At 53.7% G+C, this 23,068-nt stretch overlaps 2 protein-coding genes across 53 annotated transcripts in view; one reads left to right on the plus strand and one right to left on the minus strand.

The window, feature by feature from the left end:
* DNM1 (dynamin 1) overlaps positions 1-9,309 on the minus strand; it is a 51,885-nt gene extending 42,576 nt beyond the window's left edge. For all 5 annotated transcript variants that reach the window (XM_034929153.3, XM_063594183.1, XM_034929154.3 and 2 more), the window contains exon 1: positions 8,989-9,309. In XM_034929153.3, the coding sequence (XP_034785044.1) occupies positions 8,989-9,149 (161 nt within the window). In that variant the 5' untranslated portion in view covers positions 9,150-9,309. The remainder of the gene's footprint in view (positions 1-8,988) is intronic.
* The window catches only part of CIZ1 (CDKN1A interacting zinc finger protein 1), a 42,723-nt gene continuing 27,955 nt past the window's right edge, over positions 8,301-23,068 (plus strand). For 6 of the 48 annotated variants that reach the window (XM_034929168.3, XM_034929166.3, XM_014346291.4 and 3 more), the window contains exons 1-3: positions 21,474-21,618; positions 21,799-21,973; positions 22,217-22,332. In XM_034929168.3, the coding sequence (XP_034785059.2) occupies positions 21,531-21,618; positions 21,799-21,973; positions 22,217-22,332 (379 nt within the window). In that variant the 5' untranslated portion in view covers positions 21,474-21,530. Of the gene's footprint in view, positions 8,435-19,673; positions 20,043-20,158; positions 20,807-20,861; positions 20,929-21,071; positions 21,381-21,472; positions 21,619-21,798; positions 21,974-22,216; positions 22,333-23,068 lie in introns of those variants that run through there. The other 42 variants (XM_055117175.2, XM_055117178.2, XM_055117192.2 and 39 more) reach the window with 24 other exon arrangements.

The following is a 23,068-nucleotide window of genomic DNA, read 5'->3' on the forward strand; positions in this document are numbered from 1 at the left end:
CATATCATAGACATTTCCAAAGTTATTCACTATGCAGCTACATCTGGATCCTCTTTCTGTTTCCCTCCTTCTTTCCTTCCTTCCTTCCTTCCAGCCGGGTCTTGCCGTGTTGCCAGGCTGGAGTGCAGTGGTACGATCATAGCTCATTGCAGCCTCAAATTCCTGAGCTCAAGCAGTCCTCCCACCTCAATCTCCGAAGTAGCTGGGACTACATGTGTGCACCACCATGCCCAGCTATGGATCCTTATTTCTTATCACCAGCATCTTGATGAGAAGGAACCCCAGCTCAGCCACTAAATTATTTCCTTGTTCTGAACCTCAGTTTGCCCATCAGTGAAATAGGACACAGGCCAGCAGCTGCCTCCTAGGGCTGCTGAGGGAATGCCCTGAGATCCTGGCTGTGGAAGGACCTAACAGGGGGTGCCCATTGGCAGGTCCCAGTTCCTGAGCACGTGCCATGTGCTGGGTGCTTTATGTGCTACAGCATTGCATTCCTTTGAAATGGGGACCCAGGTTGGGGGTGAGGATGCATTCACCCGCTGAGATTTTTCTCCCCACCCTGGCTAGTGGCCTCCTTTCCCTGACCTAAGAAGAGAGGCACATGAGACAGAGTGATTAAAGAATAACACAGTCATGACTAGATACGTTGTTAATATTAACCATGGTTGGAGCCGCCCTCTGCCAGGAGCTCTGAGCCCAAGGCAACGGGTTTCTTTCTTCCTCTACAGCTTCCCATCTGGGAGAAAACAAAGCCCTACCCCACACAGGGAGGGCCAGGTCATGGCAGGAGAGGGTCATCAGAGAAGGCATCCCAGAGGAGGTGTTGGCTGATGTGACACTTGGAGGAAAGACCCAGTGAAAGAGGAAGACAACGGCAGGGTGAAGAGCTTTCCAGGGGCCAGCCACCTGGAATCCTGGAATCCCAATACTTTGGGAGGCTGAGGTGGGAGGATCGCTTGGGGCCAGGAGTTCAAGCCCCAGCTTGAGGCCAGGAGTTTGAGACCTGGCTTGAGGCCAGAAGTTTGAGACCAGCCTGGGTAACATAACAAGACCCTGTCTGTACAGAAAAAAAAAAAAAAAAGAGGCTTCCAGGTGAGAGAACAGCATATGCAATAGCACCCCAGGAGAGTGAGAGAGAGGGCACGGCCCTATTTTTCCCACGAACAGTAATATATTCAGGTAGACCAGGAGGGAGCGGCTGAAAGGAAGCAGGACTGGGTAATCAGCCCTCAGGGGCCCAACTCAGGTGTGGGGTTCCGTTTTGAGGGCAGGGAATCCAAAGAGGGCTTCAAGCTAGGAAGATAGATTGGGAGGCTGGAGAGAGTTTCATGCTGTTGGGCGGGGAATGGGTTAGGGGGCAAGGGAGGAAACTACTCTGCTGCTAAGACAAAGGGGCTGGAGTTTGAGGTAGACAGGAGTGAACTGGGCAGAATCCACAGGGCATGGGGACCAAGTCAGATGGGGAGGATGGGGGAGCCGGCAGGCAGTTGATCTTGGGGCCTCTGGCCAGGGCACTGGGAAGATGCCATTCAGGAGAATATTTTGAACACCTTCCAAGCTCAATATTACTTTTTTTTTCTGTTGCTTATAGTAATTCTAAGTTGCCAGGGCTAACTTCTCCAAATGATTCTTGTTTCTTAGCCAGATTTCATTCCAGGGAATGGGTAAGAGTGCCAGAGAGTCGCCCAGGAAGAGGAGAGGAGGAGACACTGAGGTGTGTAGGTGTGTGCACACATGGGTGGGACTGGGGTGGGGAATAGGGTAGACAGAAACATGGAAAAGTGTGGACTGGAGGCAGGAGACCCATGCCTGTTCCTGGCCTGCCTCTGATTCAATTGCTGTGTGACATTAGGCAGGTTCCCTACGCTCTCTGTGTCATTTTTGCCATCTAAAAACCTGGTGGCTCACACCTGTATTCCCAGCACTTTGCAAGGCCAAGGCGGGCAGATCACCTGAGGTCAGGAATTCGAGACCAGCTTGGCCAATATGGTGAAACCCCATCTCTACTAAAAATACAAAAATTAGCCAGGCATGATGGCGGGTGCCTGTTAGTCTCAGCTACTTGGGAGGCTGAGGTAGGAGAATTGCTTGAACCTGGGAGGTGGAGGTTGCAGTGAGCTGAGATTGTGCCACTGCACTCCAACCTGGGTGACCGAGCAAGACCCTGTTTCTAATAATAATAATAATAATAATAATAATAATAATAATAATAATAATGCCAAATAAATACAAATAAAATAAAAACCTGGTTGGAAGGCCAAAGTGGGAGGATCACTTGAGTCCAGGAGTTTGAGGCCACCCTGGGCAACATGGTGAGACCCCATCTCCACAAAAAATAAAATAAAAAACTTAGCTGGGTGTGGCGACGCATGCCTGTCATCCCAGCTTCTCGGAAGGCTGAGGTGGGAGGATGGATGGCTTGAGCCCGGGAGGTCAAGGCTGCAGTGAGCCAAGATCGCCCCACTGCACTCCAGCCTGGGTGACAGAGTGAGATCCTGTCTTAAACAAAACAAAACAAAACAAAACAAAACAAAACAAAACAAACAAAACAAAACAAAACAAAACAGACAAAACAAAACAAAACAAAAACTTGGAATGATAGAAGACATCAGTACTGCCCTTAGGCCTGGGGAATGGACCCCTTAGTCTGAGACTTACACTTAGGGGTCCCTCTCTGGACCTCCTCTGGCCTCACCCTCCCCATGGGGCAAATAGTTCCCCAGGGGCCAGGGGAGGTGCCCAGCTGAAGCCTGTGCTCCCCTCGTAGGCTACGCTCAGATGCCCCAGAATTCCCTCTCAAGCAGTTCCAAGCCCACTGCCCAGGCCCAAGTGGGGACCAGCCCAGGCCCAAGGTGAGTCCTTTCTGGAGCTGGGATATGAGGGCTGGGGTGTTCACAAGTGAACCCTGGAGGGATAAAGAGGGAAATGACGGGGCAGCCCGCAGAGAGGGGACACCTGTCCCCACGCCTCCACATCCACCACGGAACTCCAAGGAGTCTGAAATTCTGAATTCAAACCCAGCTGGTCAGGTTGTGATGAAGGTGCGTTTGTTATGGTGGGAGGGCAGAATGTATTGCATTTAGCAATTCCTCAGCTTGATTTATAACTGGAATACATAGACATATGGCATGTGGGCGTCCGTTTCTCCACGCCTGACAGCACTGTGTCCATGACCCGCTTCCTCCACTCCTGCCCTGCCCACCCTCTCCACTCTCCCACCTGCACCCCCTTCCCTGGGTCCGACCCTCTGACCCAGCCAGGGCCTGGGAAACTCAATTCTCCTGGCGCCGAGATCAGATACTGTCTGCCAGGGTCACCTTTCACTCCCAGCTCCTCTGGGCCACGGTGGGGTGTGGGTTTGGAGAGGATGTCCTCTGGCTGTGGATGGGTGCATTTCCATGTTTCCAGCCCCAGGGGTGTGCTCCACATGTGGCCCACAGGCAGTGTGTGCTTAGCATGTGGCAGCTACGTGCTCTGAGCATGCAGAGGCTGGAGCAGAGTGTGGCAGCTCTCCAGGTGGGTGGGGGGGTGTCAAAGGGCCCCTAACAGGCCCCTCAAGCCCCGCCTCCCCAACCCTCCTAGTCTCACCTCTGGTCTCTGCTCCTCACTCAGCCACACTGCCCTTCATCCTTCATCCGGGTTCTCAAACCCATTGGGCTCTTTTCCCCCTAACTCTTTGCTCAGGACAGTCCCTGCACCTGCGGAAGTCCACACCTTGGCTTGACCACGTCCTAGTCTTGCTCAGGTCCAATCTTAAATGCTACCTCCTCAGGAGGCCTTCTGATGGCCCAGAAAGCCCCCCTCCCCTCAATGTCAGGCTCCTTGCAACGCAGGAGTAGCCTCCTTCAAAATACACGACAAACGTGCTCTTTGTGGATTTCATGTCTGTCTGCCCCGATCAGCCGCAAGCCTCCCCAAGCAGGATGGGTCTGGCTGACTCACAGCTGTATCCTCAGGGCCTGGCACACAGCAAGTGCCAAGGAAATATTAGTTCCCTCTGCCCCATCCAGGTCATCGATACTCTGCCTAGGATGTCTCATTTATCCCCTAATAGTCTTTGGCCTCCATCTCCAAATCTGAGAAATGGGACCACTATGACGCATCCTGGTGTGTTCAGAGGAAGAGACAGAGCTTAATAGTGGGGAGAGGGCTGTCTCCCCTGGGAAAGGCTAGGTTTGACAAAGAGAAGGGCTCTCAAGAGTCCAGAGACCAGCATCACGTCCATGCTGGGATAGAATGCAGAGGAGAGAGCTGAGTGCTACGGCTCACACCTGTAATCCCAGCACTTTAGGAGGCTGAGGTGGGTGGATCACTGGGGGTCAGGAGTTGAGACCAGCCTGGACAACATGATGAAACTCCATCTCTATTAAAAATACAAAAATTAGCCGGGCGTGGTGGTACATGCCTGTAATCCCAGCTACTTGGGAGGCTAGGGCAGGAGAATCACTTGAACTTGGGAGGTGGAGGTTGCAGTGAGCTGAGATCGCGCCATTGCATTCCAAGTCTGGGTGACAGAGCGAGACTCCATCTCAAAAAAAGAAAAAAAAAAGAAAAAAAAGAAAAAAAAGAATGGGGAGGAAGGGACAAGGGCATTGGGGGAGACAGAAAGCCTGGGGGTGGGGGGTAGGCAGAGTTACGGGGAAACCTAAAACCCTTCCTCCCAGGCTGCTCCTTCGGCTCTGGGCAGAGGGTCGCTCCTCAGGACCCCTACCCTACCCTGGATGGAGAAGATCCCCAACCCGTGCCCCCATCCTGGTGCACCTCCCAGCCCACGCCATCCCAGAGGGCTTGCCTGTCTACGCCCAGGCAGGGATAGAAGCAGCGCGTCCTCCATGCCAGGCCCTGCCCCGAGTGCTTCCTAGGGATTGTTTCAACACTCACCATAATCTCACAAGGGATGTGCTATTATTATCCCCATTTTACAGATGAGGAAATAGCAGCTGGGCAGGGTTTGGGGAACATGCCCAGGGTTTCTCTGCTTGTAAGTGGCAGAGTTGAGCTTCATACTCGGCAGGTCTGACTCCACACCATGCTCTCGGCCCCTCTGCCACATTCCCACCAGACTTGGCCTGCCCTAGGACAACCCACTCTTGGCCCTAGAGGAGCACTGGGGTGGGGGGTGTAGCAGGGCGGGGGTGACAAAGAGGAGCTGGAGGGACAGCGAGGAGGCCCCTTTGGCCTAGGGCACCAGGCATCTGTTCATGAAAGGCTGGTGTGTGCTGGGTCCACAAACACTCCCCCGTCTACACTTACCCCCAGGATGAGCTCATCTACTCTCGGGTTTAAATCCCATCTCTACACCAACGACTTCCAAATTTTTATTTCCAGCCCGTCTTCCCCCTGAGCTCTCAACTTGCATCACCAAACTGCCAGCTGACATCTTCCGCTTAGAAGTCTAACAGGCATCTCAGGCTCAATATGTTCAGAACCAAACCCTGGTCTTCCCCCGTCCCCCGAGTCTGCTCCTCCTTACTCTTCCCGACTCTGTTAATGGCACCAACACCCACCCAGGAGCTCAGGTCAAAGTCCCAGAAGTCATCATTGATTCCTCTCTCCTCACCCTCCACATTCATCCTCCAGCAGGACTTCCTCTAAAATATATCCTGAAACCCACCCACCATTCTCCTTCTGGTTGCAGCTGAAGCCCTTGTCCAGGCCCCCCACTACCCCCTGCCCACTGCAGCAGCCTCCCCACCAGTCTCCTGCCTTTTCCCTCACCCGCTCCCCAAGTCACACCCTTGCTAGAATTAGCTCATCACTCCACTACTAAAAAGCTTCCCACAAGAGAGAAAATAAACCCAAACTCCTCACTCCTCATGGCCTAAGGGCTTTGTAGATCTAGCCCCTGCCTATCTCTCAGGTCCTGTCTCCCCCTTGCTAGCCGAATACCAGCTACAGGGTCTCCTTTCTGTTCTTCAAAGGCACCAAATTCTTTGCTACCCCGGGGCCTTTGCACCTTTCCCTTGGCCTGGAACTCTCCCGCCCCTGGCAAGTTACACAGCTTCTCATCCCTTGGTTCTCATCTCAGATGCCACCTCCTCCTGGAGACCTCTGACCTCCCTGGGGAGAGCAGCCCCACTCCCCTCCCTGATGTTCACCACATTTTCCAGTTGTCTTCTGAGTTTCTCCCTCTGCAGTGCAGAGTCTTGGTCTTTTCCACCATAGAATCCCCAGTGCTGAGACATGGTGCACCCTCCACAAATGTTTGCTAAATGACTGAATGAATTGGCCTCAGTTTTCCCTTCTGTAAAAGGGAAGGGGGTGAAGAAATAGTATAGACCCAGACAAGTTCTAGCAGCATCCCAGGCAGCTGCAAGGCTACCTCCATTGCAGAGTTGACAGCAGGATTCTCCTGAGCACCCAGAAGCCCGGGTGGGCCTGGGGCAGCCCTGATGCATTTTCCTGTGAAGCATTTTCTGTCGGGGATTGGCTCCTGGGAAGCCCCAGAAGACAGAATGGCTGTTACTATGCTCACCAGTCTGGGGACTGAGCCCTGTTGGAGAGGTCAGGAGCCCTTGAGGGAGCTGGCAGGCTGAGACAGTGGAACCCACTGAGCCTCAGTTTCCCTGGCCTTCTCACTAGCTTTCAGAGGATCATGAATGCTTTTCTGCCTACTCCTTCACATCAACCTAAGCCCCCTCCCCTGCCCTGGGCCTGCATCTGGACACCCTGCACATCCTCCTGTGGGGACAACGGCCAAGGGCATTGGGGTGGAGAGGGCAGCCAGAGGGCCCAGGCCTCCTGGGGCACGGTCCGCACCTTGCTCCACCACTCAACAAGCAAGTACTCGATGAAATCTGCTGTGGTCAGGGATGGCCCCTGCGTCATGGGCTCCAGGAAGGCAGGGGCTGGGCATGCAGGTCCCCAAGCCTAATTGGCTATCAGCGCCCCCTCCCGCATGTTTACAAAAAGCACCTTTCCACCCATGAACTCGGTGGAGCCCACAGTCACCTTCTCAGGAAGGCAGGGCAGCGGCTGTCAGCGTTTCCATTCCGCAGATGGGGAAATGGAGGCCCACCCACCCACACGTCCCTGTGCCTGGTGCAGGACCCGGCTGTCAGAGGATGTGCAGCGTCGAGATTAGGAATTGAGCTTTGGAGTCTAACAGCTGCTGCCCTTTCTGAATGTGTGACCTTGGGCAAGGCATCTAACCTCCAGGGTCTCAGTTTCCTCATCTGTAGGATGGGCATCATGGTACCTGCCTCTTGGGAGCTCCTGTGAGCCTATGAAGGACTCAGCATAGGGGGGTGCATGGGATGGGCTCAGTAGATGGGGGCTGAAATCACCAGTTGGTCCCCTCCCTACCCCAAGCCTGAAGCACGCAGCCTGGCATGGGGCAGGAGTTCAGCCAACATTCAAAGGACGAGAGGTAGGAATATGGTTTCTCCATTCTAAACTGCTGGATATCCCTGACTGCTGGCCCTTGGGGAAGGGGCCCGTGGTGTGTCTCTTGCCTGTGTCCCTGCAGCTCCGGGGGTCATGTGATCAGAAGGGGGGCTCTGCAGGAGCCATTGGAGAGACAGATGCCTTCCCCTCTGCTGACCAGATGGGCACGGCCGCCCCCACGGTGGCCTTCCAACATCCCACACACACATGGCTCCAGTCAGGCCCTCTCCCTCTCACCTCTAGGGCTGGCATGGGTTTCCCAGGACATTGGAGGGGCAGGAACAACCACCCAGTCCCACTGTTCATGTTAGAGATGGGGACACTGAGGCTCAGAGAGGGCAAGTGACTTGCCTGAGGTTTTGCAGCAGAACCTGGCTTGGACAGAACTGCTGTACCTCTGCGGACAAGGGCCCCTGCCTCCCTCTCCCATGTGCCAGTCACTTTTTTGGCCCTGAAGGTCATTGGAAGAAAGCAAGAGTTTCTGAAGAAGATGGGGGGGAGATGAAAGACGGGGTCAGTGTAAACTCTCTCACTTCATCCCCCAGTCTGCCCAGCCCCCCCAACCCACCTCCAGTACCTGGAGAGCTCCTATCTTTCTTCTCTCTCCTCAGCACCAGAAAAACTATTTCTGCCTCCCTTTGGGGGTTTGTGGAGAGCCTGCGGGTCACGACCCTGCCTGCCCCGCTAAACCCAGGACCCTTTGTCTTTGCGGTTGTTCCTCTCTCCGCCACCTAGGCCTCTCAGCGCCTTGTGGGATCAGAGGCGGGAGGGGGATTAGGTTCTGCAAATGGCTCCCCCCTCCCGCCATCCCTGTCTTAGTCATCTCTGCCCTCTGCCGCCTCTCCCTCCAACACGATTCCTCTGGCCAGGCCAAGGGGAGGGCGACACTGACAGGCGCCCCCCACCCAGGGGCCGTGGCGAAGCAAGGGGCCGGCTGCTCAGAAAAGGATAAGCAGTGGTTTCTCCTCCCCTCTTCCCTTCCTCATCCTGCAGCCCGCGCCTCCCCCCTCCGCCGCGCTGCGCACGGATGGCGGCGGGAGCCGCAGAGGTGTGTGTGTGCTGGCGGGAGGCCGTGCCGGGTCCTCGATGCTCGCGGGACCACGTCCTCTTCTAGGGACTGGGATGCGGGGGCTGACCTCTGCCACGGCCCAGGAATTCCCATGGGGGTAGGGGCATGTCCCCCATTGAGCCCGGTGTGGGGGACGCTGCCCCCGGGTGCTGCCCGCTCCAAGGGACTCCCGGAGCCCAACGGAGGCGCTGAGTAATGCGGGCTCTCTCCATGCCCATGTTGGGGGCGGGGGGCAGCTCGTTGCCCGGGGCTTCTGGCAGAGCGTTGTCTGCCCTAAAGGATGGGACGGAGGAGGGGGCGTGATTCGGTAGCCGGAGGCTTGACGACGTTTGCAGACTAGCGGGGGACACTGCTGCCCCGAGGGGCTCTCGCGGTGGGGGGAGGGCCTCCTCGCTCCGGCTGGGGGTGGGGGGCGCGCCGGCCGCGGGTGCAGCGTCGGGGGCTGCGAGGTCGCCGCGCCGTCAGTGCCCCGGGCGGGGACTCCAGGGATCCCGGGGGTCGGGGGTCGGCGCCTGGGGGCGCGCCGCGCCTACCTGCCTACGAAATTCTCGAGCACCGAGCTCTTGCCGGCGCTCTGGCCGCCCACCACAGCGATCTGCGGCAGGTCGAGGTCCGCGTTCTGGCCGATGGCAGAGAAGGCGTCTTGCAGCCGGTTGACCAGCGGGATGAGATCTTCCATGCCGCGGTTGCCCATGGCTGCGGCGGGCCCCGCAGGCTGCGATCCGGCTGCCGCTAGCGCTCCCGGCTCCGACTCCGGCTCCGCCGCTGCAGCCGCGCGCCCAGACTGCCTGCGCCGCGGGGCCCCCGCCCCTCGGGGATCGGAGCGAGCACCGCTCCCGGACGCCGCTAGGGGGAGCCCGCGGCGCTGCGGGCCGGCCGCCGTGCGCAGGCGCCGTCCGGGGCACCATGGGTGTCGTACTTTTCACCTTCTGCGGCTTTTGGGGTGCTTTAGCAGTGTCTGGGGTGCGCGGATGCTGCGCAGAATATATTTGTCAATGGGTTGGGTCTCACTCCTAGTACCAGGCCTCTTGGAGAGTGGTCTGGATGTTTCACTCCATCTTACCGATGAGGAAACAGGCCTGGAGAGCAGATGGGCTTCCTCTGAGGTCAGGAAAGGCTGTGACCTCAGAGGTCAGAACTCCGAGATGAGTTCCCCTTCATCTCGCTGCCTTCTATCCCTAGATCCTGACTCTGATCTCCAACATGTCCTTTTCTGCCTTTGGTCCTCAGTTTCCTTGTTTCTAGAAGGAGAAAGTTGGAACATGAATTCAACAAATATTTACTAGGTACCTGCTAGAAGCCAGGCCCTGTCCTAGGCACTGAAGATTCAGCAACGAATAAGACAGCCAAGGCCTCTGCCCTCATAGATCTTGCATCAAGCTGGGGAGACAGACAGTAAATAAGTAAGCAGATAAATGAAATAGTAAAAATGAAAATAATTCATAGTAAGAGGGATGGAGGAAATAAACAGGGTGAAAAAAGGTATCTTTGTGGGTGTGGAAAGTTCACATTGGCTTGGCAGGAGTCGGGGGTGTTCTCTGCAGAAGTGACATTTGAGAAGAGACCAAAATGATGAGAAGGAGCCAGCAGCAAGCAGATCAGGGGAAGAGCATGCCAGGCTGAATGACCAGCAAGTGCAGAGGCCCTGACACCTGGAGGGCCCTTCTTGGGAGAGTTGGAAGCTCTTGTCCTAGAGAGTGGAAGTCTTTGCTCCAACCCATCAGGATAGTGGTAAAACAGCGTAAAACAGTGGGATTCAAATCCAGGGCTCCTACAATCCTACCCTGCGTACCCTTTCACACAGACAGACCATGGGGCCCTGAGCCCAGCCGTCCATCTCTGCATTTAAGAAACCTAATTAGTATTCACGGTGGAGGCTAGGAAGGGAAGGCTAGCCTACACTGTGCTCATGGGGAGTCGGTGAGTCATTTCCCTGCGCTGTGAACAGTGTGGGGGCACTGCTGACAAAGTGGTCTGTGAATTGGAGACTGTTCACTTACTCATCCATTTAATGCGTATTTGTTGAGCCAGGTACTATGCTAGACTCCAGAGATAAAGCAGTGAGCAAAACGGACAAAGTCCTTACCCACATGTGGCTGACAATTCAGTGGAAAAAGACAGACAATATGCAAATAGGGCAATAACGATGGCCCTGTTAGATGGCGTGCCCTGCAGAGCAAGAAAGCAGGGGTGGGGTAGGGTGGTGTTGCTATTGTGAAGATGGTGATCAGAGAGTGACCCTTGTGGGGAGGAATCTTCGAGGCAGGCATGGGGAACAAGCAGGCCCTCTCCCTGGTAGCACCAGAGAGTGGATTAGGAGTCTAATCTGGGCCTTAAACAAGCTGCGTGACCCAGGTCCCTCCACGTCTCTGAACCTCAGTTAACTAATCTGGATAATGGGGATAATAATAGATCAAATGCCTGTGTAGGGCACAGCCCAGGCCTAGTGCTCAGGGGGCCCTTATTAAGCTGCAGCTGTGAGGATGCCAATGATAACAGCTCACCAGACAGCTGGAGCATCAGTGCCACACAACTTGCATGGAACCTGGCAGCAGTTCCATGCCAACCTGTTATTATGCTCTGAGGACAAGAGAAGGCAGAGATGGAAGCCTGGATGACTGGCACCAGGAGGGGGTGCAGTTTATAGATGTTTGCCTAGAGGGCATCATGGCTGGGCTTTTAATATTATTTATTTACTTATTTATTTTATTTATTTTTGAGACGGAGTCTCACTCTGTCGCCAGGCTGGAGTGCAGTGGCATGATCTCAGCTCACTGCAACCTCTGCCTCCTGGGTTCAAGCGATTCTCCTGCCTCAGCCTCCCGAGTAGCTGGGACTACAGGCACGTGCCACCACTCCTAGCTAATTTTTGTATTTTTTGTTTGTTTGTTTGTTTTTTGAGACGGAATCTCGCTCTGTTACCCAGGCTAGAGTGCAGTGGTGCGATCTTGGTTCACTGCAACCTCCACCTCCTGGGTTCAAGCAATTCTCCTGCCTCAGCCTCCCAAGTAGCTGGGACTACAGGCTCGTGCCACCACGCCCGGCTAATGTTTTGTATTTTTAGTAGAGATAGGGTTTCACCGTGTTAGCCAGGATGGTCTCCATCTCCTGACCTTGTGATCTGCCTGCCTCTGCCTCCCAAAGTGCTGGGATTACAGGTGTGAGCCACTGCGCCCGGCCAATTTTTGTATTTTTAGTAGAGATAGGGTTTCACCATGTCGGCCGGGATGGTCTCGATCTCTTGACCTTGTGATCCTCCTGCCTCAGCCTCCCAAAGTGTTGGGATTACGGGAAGGAGCCACTGTGCCCAGCCTATTTATTTATTTATTTATTTATTTATTTGAGACGTAGTCTCGCTCTGTCTCCCAGGCTGGAGTGCAGTGTCGCGATCTCAGCTCACTGCAACCTCCGCCTCCCAAGTTCAGGTGATTCTCCTGCCTCAGCCTCCAAAGTAGCTGGGACTACAGGCATGCACCACCACGCCCAGCTAATTTTTTGTATTTCTTTCTTTTTTTTTTTGAGACAGAGTCTTGCTCTGTCGCTCAGGCTAGAGTGCAGTGGTGTGATCTCAGCTCACTGCAACCTCTCCCTCCCTGGTTCAAGGAATTCTCCTGCCTCAGCCTCCTGAGTAGCTGGGATTACAGGTGCTCGCCACTGTGCCCAGCTAATTTTTGTATTTTTAGTAGAGACGGGGTTTCATCATCTTGGCCAGGCTGGTCTCAAACTCCTGACCTCATGATCTGTCCGCCTCAGCCTCCCAAAATGCTGGGATTATAGCTGTGAGCCACCATGCCCAGCCAGCTTTTATTATTTTTACTTTTTCCCCCCAATTACAATATTGAAACTTATTGTAAAACCAGACTTTACACAAGTATTTGAAAACCTCTGGTCATCCTCCCACCTAGAGATAACCACTATAGCTTAGGGATTATTCTCTGGCTTTGTTTTTCATATATGCACATATTCATTTTGTTCCATTTTGTTTTTACAGAAATGGGATTATACTAAGTATCCTATACTGCTGTATCACTGATGCCAGGCCAGCAGCCTGGCATCACATGGAGTTGGTTGAAAAGAAGAATCTCAGGGCCAGGTGCAGTGGCCCACACCTGTAATCCCAGCACTTTGGGAGGCCAAGGCGGGTGGATCACTTGAGGCCAGGAGTTCGAGACCAGCCTGTCCAACATGGCGAAACGCCATCTCTACTAAATATACAAAAATTAGCTGGGCATGGTAGCCCGCACCTGTAATCCCAGGTACTCGAGAGGCTGAGGTGGGAGAATTGCTTGAACCTGGGAGGCAGGGGTGGTGGTTGCATCGAGCCGAGATCACACCATGCACTCCAGCCTGGGTGACAGAGCAAGACTCCATCTCAAAAAAAAAAAAAAAAAAAAAAAAAAAAGAAAGAAATGGCTTCTTTACTCTCTCTTGAGCTCCCAAAGCTTTTTTGTTTTTGTTTTTTTGTTTGTTTTTAGAGATAAGATAAACCTTGCTCAGCTGCCCAGACTGGAGTGCAGTAGCACAATCGCAGCTCCCTGTAGCCTCAAACTCCTGGGCTCAAGTAGGCTTCCTGCCTCAGCCACCCAAATAGCTGAAACTACAAGTGCACACCACCATGCCCAGTTAATTAAAACAATTTTTTTTTGTACAGACGGGATCTTGCTTTGTTGCCCAGGTTGGTTTTGAACTCCTGGTTTCAAGTGATCCTACTGTTTTGGCCTCCCAAAGTGCTGGCACTATAGGTGTGAGCCACCATACATGGCTGAGCTCCCAAAGTTTTGACCACCAACTGTGCTGGGCAGAATTTTTTTTTTTTTTTGAGACAGAGTCTTGTTCCAGCTCCAAGCTGGAGTGCAGTGGCGTGATCTCTGCTTACTGCAACCTCTGCCTCCTGGGCTCAAGCAATTCTCCTGCTTCAGCCTCCTGAGTAGCTGGGATTACAGGTGCCCACCATTATGCCCAGCTAATTTTTGTATTTTTAGTACAGACAGGGTTTCACCATGTTGGCCAGGCTGGTCTTGAACTCCTGACCTCAGGTGATCCACCCACCTCGGCCTCCCAAAGTGCTGGGATTACAGGCGTGAGCCACCGTGCCCAGCCGAGAAAGAAGTTTTATTAGCCTCCTTTGACAGAGGAGAAAACTGAGGCACAGAGAGGTTAGTAAAGAACATGTCTGAGGTCACATAGCCAAGAAATGATGGAGTCAAGATGTAGACGGTTGTCAGTGTGACTCAGAGCTTCCATATTTACATCCTACACTATGCCAGCTCTGATAATCGATGGTTTTCTCCCAGAGATGCTGTGTGGTGAATACATATTTTTAGTGCACAAAAAATAAAACCCTTTTTTTTTTTTTTGAGATGGAGTCTTGCTCTGTCACCAGGCTGGAGTGCAGTGGCACGATCTCAGCTCACTGCAACCTCCGCCTCCTGGGTTCAAGTGATTCCCCTGCCTCAGCCTCCCAAGTAGCTGGAACGACAGGCACTCACCACCACACCTGACTAATTTTTTGTATTTTAGTAGAGACGGGGTTTCATCATGCTGGTCAGGATGGTGTCGATCTCCTGACCTCGTGATCTGCCCGCCTCGGCCTCCCAAAGTGCTGGGATTACAGGCATGAGCCACCGTGCCTGGCCAAAACATGAGCCCTTTTTGACAGTGTTTGTGTTGTATACATACACATTAGGTGCTCAATAAATGCCAGTTGAATTGAGCAGTGGCCTTATTACACAGCTCCAGGGTCAAGTCATTATATTTAGTCACTAAGTCTGTGCAGGGTCTGGCTCTTTGGAGTCATTCATTCATTCATTTTTTCCACAGGTATGGATCAGTGGCTACTATGTGCCAGATCTCAGCAAGACAGAGGAGGATGAAGAGGTTAATAAGACGAAGGGATCATCCTGCTGGAATGGAAGTCACAGGGGAGGGGCTAAGGGGACCAGGTACATGGGACAAGGGCACCTGGCACAGCCTGGGGCAGAGTCGCCCCTGAGGAAACAGCTGGGTCAGGCTGGGTCAGGCTGGGCCTTCTCTACATGGTTGCAGGCTGGGCACCAATATTTCCTATGGGCTTTGGGGCTCTGGCAGTCCAGGCGTCTGTGCCTGCACCACCTTATCTCCTGTTGAAGGGCTCCCCATCAGCCTGGAACAGGGCAGGTGCCCATGTGTGCTGATTGTGCCATGGTTAGGTCTGAAGCCAGACCGCCTGGTGTTCAAATCCCACTTCTGTCACTTTCTAACCTGATGACCTTGGGCAAATCATTTTACCTCCCAAAGCTTCGATTTCTTCATCTGTAAAAGGGGGATTATAATAACCCCTAACTCATAGGATTGTGTGACGGTTCAGTGATGTAATAATAATTTAGGTAAAGCATCCAACAGTGCCTGGAACTGTGAATCATGAGAGCTACAAATAGTGTCATTATAACCATCATCACCATTGCACTGTCCAAAGAAACTTCTCCGGTGTTGCGAAGGTAGCAGAGGGTGTGACTGGATGCGGTAAGGGAGGAGAGAGAATCTGTTATCCACAAGTCTGTCCTGTCTGGCACAGTTGGCCAAACTAGAGCCCTAAGTCAGGACCTACCCTGGGTCCCCCGGAAGGTAGGGGCAGCAACAAGGTCGTGCCCATTCGGCTATTCCCTGCCTCTGTCCTCTGCCTTTCACACTCCATTTATTTTTAGGAAAAGGCACAGGTGAGCGACAGCCACTGGGGAGGCCAGGTGATAAGCATATGGTCTTATATATTTCTCTGCCTCTTGTCTGACTTGGAGCTGTTGTTGAATACAGCCTATTCCCAGGGATTCTGAGCTGGGGCATCTGCTGGGGGTGCCCACCTTATGGCCTATGCTGGGTGCCTCACTGGAACTTGCCTCTGTAGGGTGATGGACACAGATATCAAAGGCGCGAAGGGCTGCTATTATGAACACTAACCTGAGGACAGAGGGAAGAAATTGCATCCTGAAGCAATCCATTCATTCATTCATCATTCACTAATTTAATCAGCCTTCACCACACAAACCTGCGATGTGCAGGGTTCTGAGCTGGGTCCCAAGGACATGAGGACAACTTGGCAGGTACTTTCTACCATCAAGGGCACACGACATTGCTGAGGACAGAAATAGTGCAAGGTGGGGAGGTGGCAGGTTACAAGATAAAGAAGCTATAGTCAATTGCCAGTTAGAAAGAGTACTGGGAAAATAGCAATAATAGCTACCATAGAAACTGTGCAAGTACTAGGTGAAGAGGCCTGTGAAACTAACTTATTGCAAGGCTTGAATAAATAGAGACATTCGCGGCCAGGTGCAGTGGCTCATGCCTGTAATCTCAGCACTTTGAGAGGCTGAGGCGGGGGTATCACAGGTCAAGAGGTCGAGACCATTCTGGCCAACATGGTGAAACCTTGTCTCTACTAAAAATACAAAAATTAGCCGGGCGTGGTGGCGGGTGCCTGTAGTCCCAGCCACTCAGGAGGCTGTGGCAGGAGAATTGCTTGAACCCGGGAGGTGGAGGTTGCATTGAGCAGAGATCATGCCACTGCACTCCAGCCTGAAGACAGAGCGAGACTCTGTCTCAAATAAATAAATAAATAATAGAGACATTCACCTCATTCTTTTCTTTTCTCTTTCTTTCTTTCTTTCTTTCTTTTTTTTTGAGACAGGGTCTCACTCTGTTGCCAAGGCTGAAGTGCAGTGGCACGATCATGGCTCACTGTAGACTTGACCTCTCTGGCCCAAGTGATCCTCTCACCTCAACCTCCCAAGTAGCTGAGACTACAGGCACACACCACCATGCCCAGCTAATTTTTAGTTATTTGTAGAGACGGTGATCTCCCTATATTGTCCAGCCTGGTCTCGAATTTCTGGGCTCAAGGAATCCTCCCACCTTGGCCTCTCAAACTATTGGGATTATAGGTGTGAGTCACAACACCTGGCCCATTTACCTCCTTCTTAAACTGAAAAACGGGGGGTAAAGACGTCAGTTTTTCTCTAATTTAAACATATTTAGTGCAACACCAACCAAAATTCTAATGAGGTCCAGGTTTAGTGGCTCATGCCTGTAGTCCCAGCACTTTAGGAGGCCAAGGCGGGTGGATCATCTGAAGTCAGGAGTTCGAGACCAGCCTGGACAACATGGTAAAACCCCATCTCTACTAAAAATACAAAAAATTAGCTGGGTGTGGTGGCGCATGCCTGTAATCCCAGCTACTTGGGAGGCTGAGACACAAGAATCACTCAAACCCAGGAGGCAGCGGGTGCAGTGAACCAAGATTGCACCACTGCACTCCAGCTTGGGCGACAGAGCGAGACTCTGCCTCAAAAACAAACAAACAAAAATTCTGATGGGATTTCAGAGGCTGGGGAAGGTTTGACAAAATTCTATGAAGTATCTGAAAAAAATATATAATTGGGAATTAGCAAAAATTTTTTAAAGAATAACAATGTCAGGGGCTTGCACTATGAGGGGGTAAACATATTCTAAAGCTATAATAATCAAAGTATGTGGCATCATCATGAGAAGGGATAGATAGAGTCCATGAGAAGGGATAGATAGATAAAGTCCTGGAGCAGAATAGGTCTGGAAGGCCTGGCATGGAGGCTCACGCTTGTAATCCTCGCACTTTGGGAGGCCAAGATGGGTAGATCACTTGAGATCAGGAGTTCGAGACCAGCCTAGTCAACATGGTGGAACCCCATCTCTACTGAAAATACAAAAATTAGCCGGGTGTGGTGGCGCATGCTTGTAGTCTCAGCTACTCAGGATGCTGAGGCACGAGAATCACTTAAACCCAGGAGGCAGAGACTGCAGTGAGCTGAGATCACACCACTGCACTCCAGCGTGGATGACAGAACAAAATTCTGTCTCAACAAAACAAAACAAAACAAAAACACCTGGGATGGTAATGTGCATGCATTTTATAAGCCAGTGAGCTCACTTCACATCATATTGTGGGTGTTTATCCTTTGAAAACATAATTTCTGATGGCTGGGCACTGTTCCTTAAAAGGTGACACCATGACTTATTTAGCTATTCCCCTAAAGTTTATTATTTTCCAGACAGCTATTATAAATAATGTTTTGGCTGAATGTGGTGGCTCACACCTGTAATCTCAGCACTTCAGGAGACCATGGTAGGAGAATCACTTGAACCTATGAGTTCAAGACCAGCCCGGGCAGCATAGTGAGACCCCTGTCTTTAAAAAAAAAATACAAAAATTTGCTGGGCGTGGTGGCATGGGCCTGTAGTCCCAGCTGCTCAGGAGGCTGAGGTAGGAGGCTCCATTGAGCCAGGGAGGGAAAGGCTGCAGTGAGCTATGATCGTGCCACTGCGCTCCAGACTGGGAGACAGAGCAAGACCCTGTCTCTTTTTTTTTGTTTTGTTTTGAGACAGTTTTGCTCTTGTTGCCCAGGCTGGAGTGCAACGACAGGATCTTGGCTCACTGCAACCTCTGCCTACCAGGTTCAAGCGATTCTCCTGCCTCAGTCTCCTGAGTAGCTGGGATTACAGGTGCCCACAACCAGGCCCAGCTAATTTTTTGTATTTTTAGTAGAGACGGGGTTTCACTATGTTGGCCAGGCTGGTCTCGAACTCCTGACCTCAGGCGATCCACCCACCTCAGCCTCCCAAAGTGCTGGGATTGTAGGCGTGAGCCACCATGCCCAGCTGAGGCTGTCTTTAAAAAAAAAAAAGAAAAAAGAAAAAATATATAAATATTTCCATGAACAACCTACTATCTTGTAAAAGTCTCATTTCTGATTATTTTCTTAGGCTAGACTCCTACAAATGGTGTTATTGGGTCAAAGGGCAAAACATGTGCAAGATTCTTTTTTTTTTTTTTTTTTTTGAGATGGAGTTTTGTTCTTGTCACCCAGGCTGGAGTGCAATGGTACGATCTTGGCTCACTGCAACCTCCGGCTCCCAGGTTCAAGCAATTCTCCTGCCTCATCCTCCCGAGTAGCTGGGATGACAGGCGTCTGCCACCATGCCCGGCTAATTTTTGTATTTTTAGTAGAGATGAGGTTTCACCATGTTGGCCAGGCTGGTCTTGAACTCTTGACCTCAGGTGATCCGCCTGCTTCAGCCTCCCAAAGTGCTGGGATTACAGACATGAGCCACTGCATCGGCCCAAGATTCTTGATATAAAATTTGCAAATTGCTTCCCAGAAAGATGAACCAACACAGGAAGTTAGTGCTGGCTTTCCACCTTCACCAGCACAAGCATTATTTTTAGTTTTTTCACTTTGGCAATTTGCTAAGCTCCTTCTGTGCCAGGTGCCAGTGCTAAGCATTATGTAATGTCATCCTTACCACCCCGGGAGGGGGCACACATTTCACCAAGGAGGAAACCAGCTAAGAGGCCTCTCCCCCAGCCAGTGTCACCTAGCCACAAGGCAGGGGAGTCACGATTCAATCCTGGACTTCTCCAACGCTAGCACCCAGATCAAGGTGTTAACATGCTTGCTTGGCAGCCTGGGCAGTCTTTGATTTTTATTTTTTAAAATGGAGTCTCACTCTGTCGCCCAGGCTGGAATGCAGTGATGTGATCTCGGCTGCAACCTCTGCCTCCCGGGTTCAAGCGATTCTTCTGCCTCAGCCTCCCGAGTAGCTGAGATTACAGGAGCCCGCCACCACATCCGGCTAATTTTTTTGGTATTTTTAGTAGAGACGGAGTTTTACCATGTTGGCCAGGCTGGTGTCGAACTCCTGACCTTAAGTGATCCACTTGCCTGGACCCCCCCAAAGTGCTGGGATTACAGGGGTGAGCCGCTGTGCCCAGTAGAGCCTGGGTAGTCTTGACTCGCCCCTCTCTCCTCACTGCTTCTGTCTTGGTTTTCACGGGAGCGGGTTTTCTAATTGGCAGATTTGATGCTGTCACTCATGAGGTTCACACCCTTCTCCAGTGCTCCCTACTCTTAGAGGATAAAGCCTACTTCTCAGCCCAGCATTCGAAGTCCCCACCCTCCAGGCTGCCTGTTCACCCATAGGCGCCGACGTCCCCGGGGCCCTGGACGCCACCCTGCGCTCCGGCCTCGCTGAGTCACTTTCGCGCCTCTAAGTCCTAGCTCTTCCACGACTAGTCCAGGTCGAGTTAGGCTCCTCAGCCGCCGCCCATCTGCCGCAGAGCCAGTCCAGAGCTTTGGAGCGGCGCTCGTCACATGACTGCAGTGATTTATGGACACGCGAGTTCTGCTGCCCGAGCGCCCTCCGTCAACGCGCTCCGCCTGCCCGGGTCTGCGCGCCGCCCGCGCCCCCGCGCGCCCTGCCCGCCCAACGTCGGCGCGGAAGGCAGGGCGAGGAGTCGCCCAGGCTGTGACACGCACAAGGCAGGGAGCCACAGAAAAGGGAGCCTGAATTGCTACTTAGTCCAGGAGAGGTGGCTCACCCCTGTAATCCCAGCACTTTGGGAGGCCAAGGCAGGCGAATCACTTGAGGTCAGGAGTTCGAGACTAGCCTGACCAACATGGTGAAGCCCCGTCTCTATTAAAAATACAAAAATTAGCCGGGCGTGGTGGCCCGCGCCTGTAGTCCCAGGTATTCTGGAAGCTGAGGCGGGAGGACCACTTGAACCCAGGAGGCGGAGGTTGCGGTGAGCCCAGATCGTGCCACTGCACTTCAGCCTGGGCGACAGAGTGAGACTCCGTCTCAAAAATATAAATAAATAAAAAATAAATAAAAGAAATACTACTTAGTAGCCAAGGATTGTTACGGCGCGGGGATGGGGGATACAGCGGTTGTTAAGGGGGTCCTTGGGGGCAGGACCATTTTAGGTGCAGGATAAGGGAGCAGGGCTCTGTTTTCCTCTCCTTTTCTTTTTAAAATTTTTACTTTTTTTTTTTTTGACAGCTCTTGCTCTGTCGCTCAGGCTGGAGTGCAGTGGCACGATCTCAGCTCACTGCAGCCTGTGCCTCCCGGGCTCAAGTGATCCTCTTGCCTTAGCCTCCCGAGTAGCTGGGACTACAGACGCCCGCCACCACCCCGGCTAATGTTTGTATTTTTTGTAGAGAGGGATTTCGCCATGTTGCCCAGGCTGGTCTCGATCCTCCAGCCTCGGCCTCCCAGAGTACTGAGATTACAGGCGGAAGCGCCCGGCCCCTAGGGCTATTTTTTGATAATTGGCCTCGACCCTCCTCACCTACTCCTTCCTTAGCCAAATCTACTGAGAAAAGACTTGGAGGGGGACTCCCCCTCCACCCCTCCGTGGGCAAACTCCTGACGGACTGTAAGACCTTGGCCGCCCTCTCGCCTGGCCTGGGTCCCTCGAATGAATGTACATCCGCCAACTGCGCGCCCCCTCCCACCGCAGCCCCGCGCGGGGCCCCAGGATCGCAGGACCGCGGCGGCCGCAGGGAGGTGGGTTGGGAACAGGAAGGAAGTCCCCCTCGATGCCCCGCGGGATGGCTGACCCTTCCGGGCGGCAGACGGACCTTGTCTCCGAGCCTCCCCTTCGCGATGCGGAGGACGCGGGACAGAGGGTATGAGCCGCCCAGGACCCCCTCGCACCTGCTAGCGCCCCGCAGCCGCCCCCCAGCGTGACTTGTGCACTGGGCGGGCTCGGGTGGCGCGGCCGGAGGCGCCTGGACCTCCCGTCCCCCAGAGGGCGCTGCCCCGGCCGGCCCCGCCCGCATTTGGGCCTTACGAGCCCACAGGCCCCGGAGTAGCAGCGGGGAGGCCGGGAGCCCGCGGGCCGGAGCCGCCCGGCCGGAGCGTGGGGGCTGCGGGGCCGGCCCATCCGTGGGGCCGACTTGAGCGTTGAGGGCGCGCGGGGAGGCGAGGTGCGGGGCCGGGGGCGGCTGGGTCGTGGGGCTCCGCCTGCGAGCTGGCTGTGTCTGCGGAGGAGGCGGCTGGCGGGGTGGGAGCGGGCGGAGTGGGGCGCGAGGAGGTGGCGGTGGTGGAGAGAAGCCGTCCCACGGAGCTCAGGACCACGGTGACCGGGTTGGACGGGTGCCGATGTTATTGACACCCGGGGGCCCAGAGAGGGTTGCGGTATTGAAAAGGGGGTGTGAGTGAGGAAGTGATGGGCGCAGAGAGAGGCTGAGGCTGAGGGTGGGAGGATGGAGCCGCCAGAAATGGAGAGATGGAGGGACTTGAAGGAGGGGCTGTTGGCAGTGTCTGGGGGGCATTGGCAGGAGGGTGGTTGAATCTTGCCCCTAGCAGGACTGGAGGTAACTTGGAAGGATGGGCCAAGCGAGTGTGGCAGGCTCTTGGCAGGACTGGGAATGCAGCTGTGAAAGCTCCTCAGCAGTCTCTGCGGGCTGTGGCTGCGGGGAGTGGCGGTGGATGGGAGGGGAGCAGGCCTGACCTATGGTGGGGACCCCTGGCCTCACTCTGCTTTCTGCCCCTAGCCACCATGTTCAGCCAGCAGCAGCAGCAGCAGCTCCAGCAACAGCAGCAGCAGCTCCAGCAGTTACAGCAGCAGCAGCTCCAGCAGCAGCAATTGCAGCAGCAGCAGTTACTGCAGCTCCAGCAGCTGCTCCAGCAATCCCCACCACAGGCCCCGTTGCCCATGGCTGTCAGCCGGTGAGTTCCCCCCTCGGGCGCGATGGCTTCAGCCTTGCTACTCAGACCCATGTCTCGGAGCTCCCGATCCCCATCCTTTTTCCCAGTGCCATCCCCGTTTGAGTCCTGGAGATCACCAATTCCAGCCCCAAGGGGTCCTCTGTCTACCACAGAGTGGGGCAGAGAATGGAGGTGAGAAGCCTTGGGGAAGAAGGAAGGTCTGACTTTCCAAATAACCCTCTGACACCCCCTCCCAACACACAGGGGGCTCCCCGCGCAGCAGCCACAGCAGCCGCTTCTGAATCTCCAGGGCACCAACTCAGCCTCCCTCCTCAACGGCTCCATGCTGCAGAGAGCTTTGCTTTTACAGCAGTTGCAAGGTATGGATGGCCCCAGGCCTCTTCTCAGTCTCTTTTAGTGGTAGCTCCCTAGCAGCCCATTGCTCTAAATCTCAACTCCACACAGCCACCCTGAGAGGGAGCTATTCTTGGCATCCTAGTTCACTCATGAGGACACTAAGGCTCCAGGAGGTGAAAGTCCCTAAGCTGCTAATTTGAATGCAGATCTGTCTGATTGCAGAGGTGTGTCCTTGGCCATGGTGCTGGCTCTTTGGGCAATACTCAGCACACTTCACTCACATTCAGATTAGATGCCATCTGACAGGTGAAGAAACTAAGAAGGGAAATCATTTGCCCTGCATCAGCAGTGGCTAAGCTGGGCCGATGCCTGGGCCTCTTGACCGTCCAGATGTCTGAGTGGTTGTCTCTAGCCCTGTGCATTAAGTCTGTGGCCTTGTCTCAATTTCCCAGTATGGAGAGCAGTCTCAGCTCTTCCTTCCAAGATGCTGCTCCTTTTTTTTTTTGAGACAGAGTTTTGCTCTGTCGCCCAGGCTGGAGTGGAGTGCAATGGTGCGATCTTGGCTCACTGCAACCTCCGGTTCCCGGGTCCAAGCAATTCTCCTGCCTTAGCTTCCCGAGTAGCTGGGATTACAGGTGCCCGCCACCATGCCCAGCTAATTTTTGTATTTTTAGTAGAGACGGGGTTTCCCCATGTTGGCCAGGCTGGTCTTGAACTCCTGACCTCAGGTGATCCACCCGCCTTGGCCTCCCAAAGTGC

The sequence above is a fragment of the Pan paniscus genome, chromosome 11 (genome assembly GCF_029289425.2).
Source record: "Pan paniscus chromosome 11, NHGRI_mPanPan1-v2.0_pri, whole genome shotgun sequence".
In the NCBI taxonomy this organism is placed as follows: domain Eukaryota; kingdom Metazoa; phylum Chordata; class Mammalia; order Primates; family Hominidae; genus Pan; species Pan paniscus.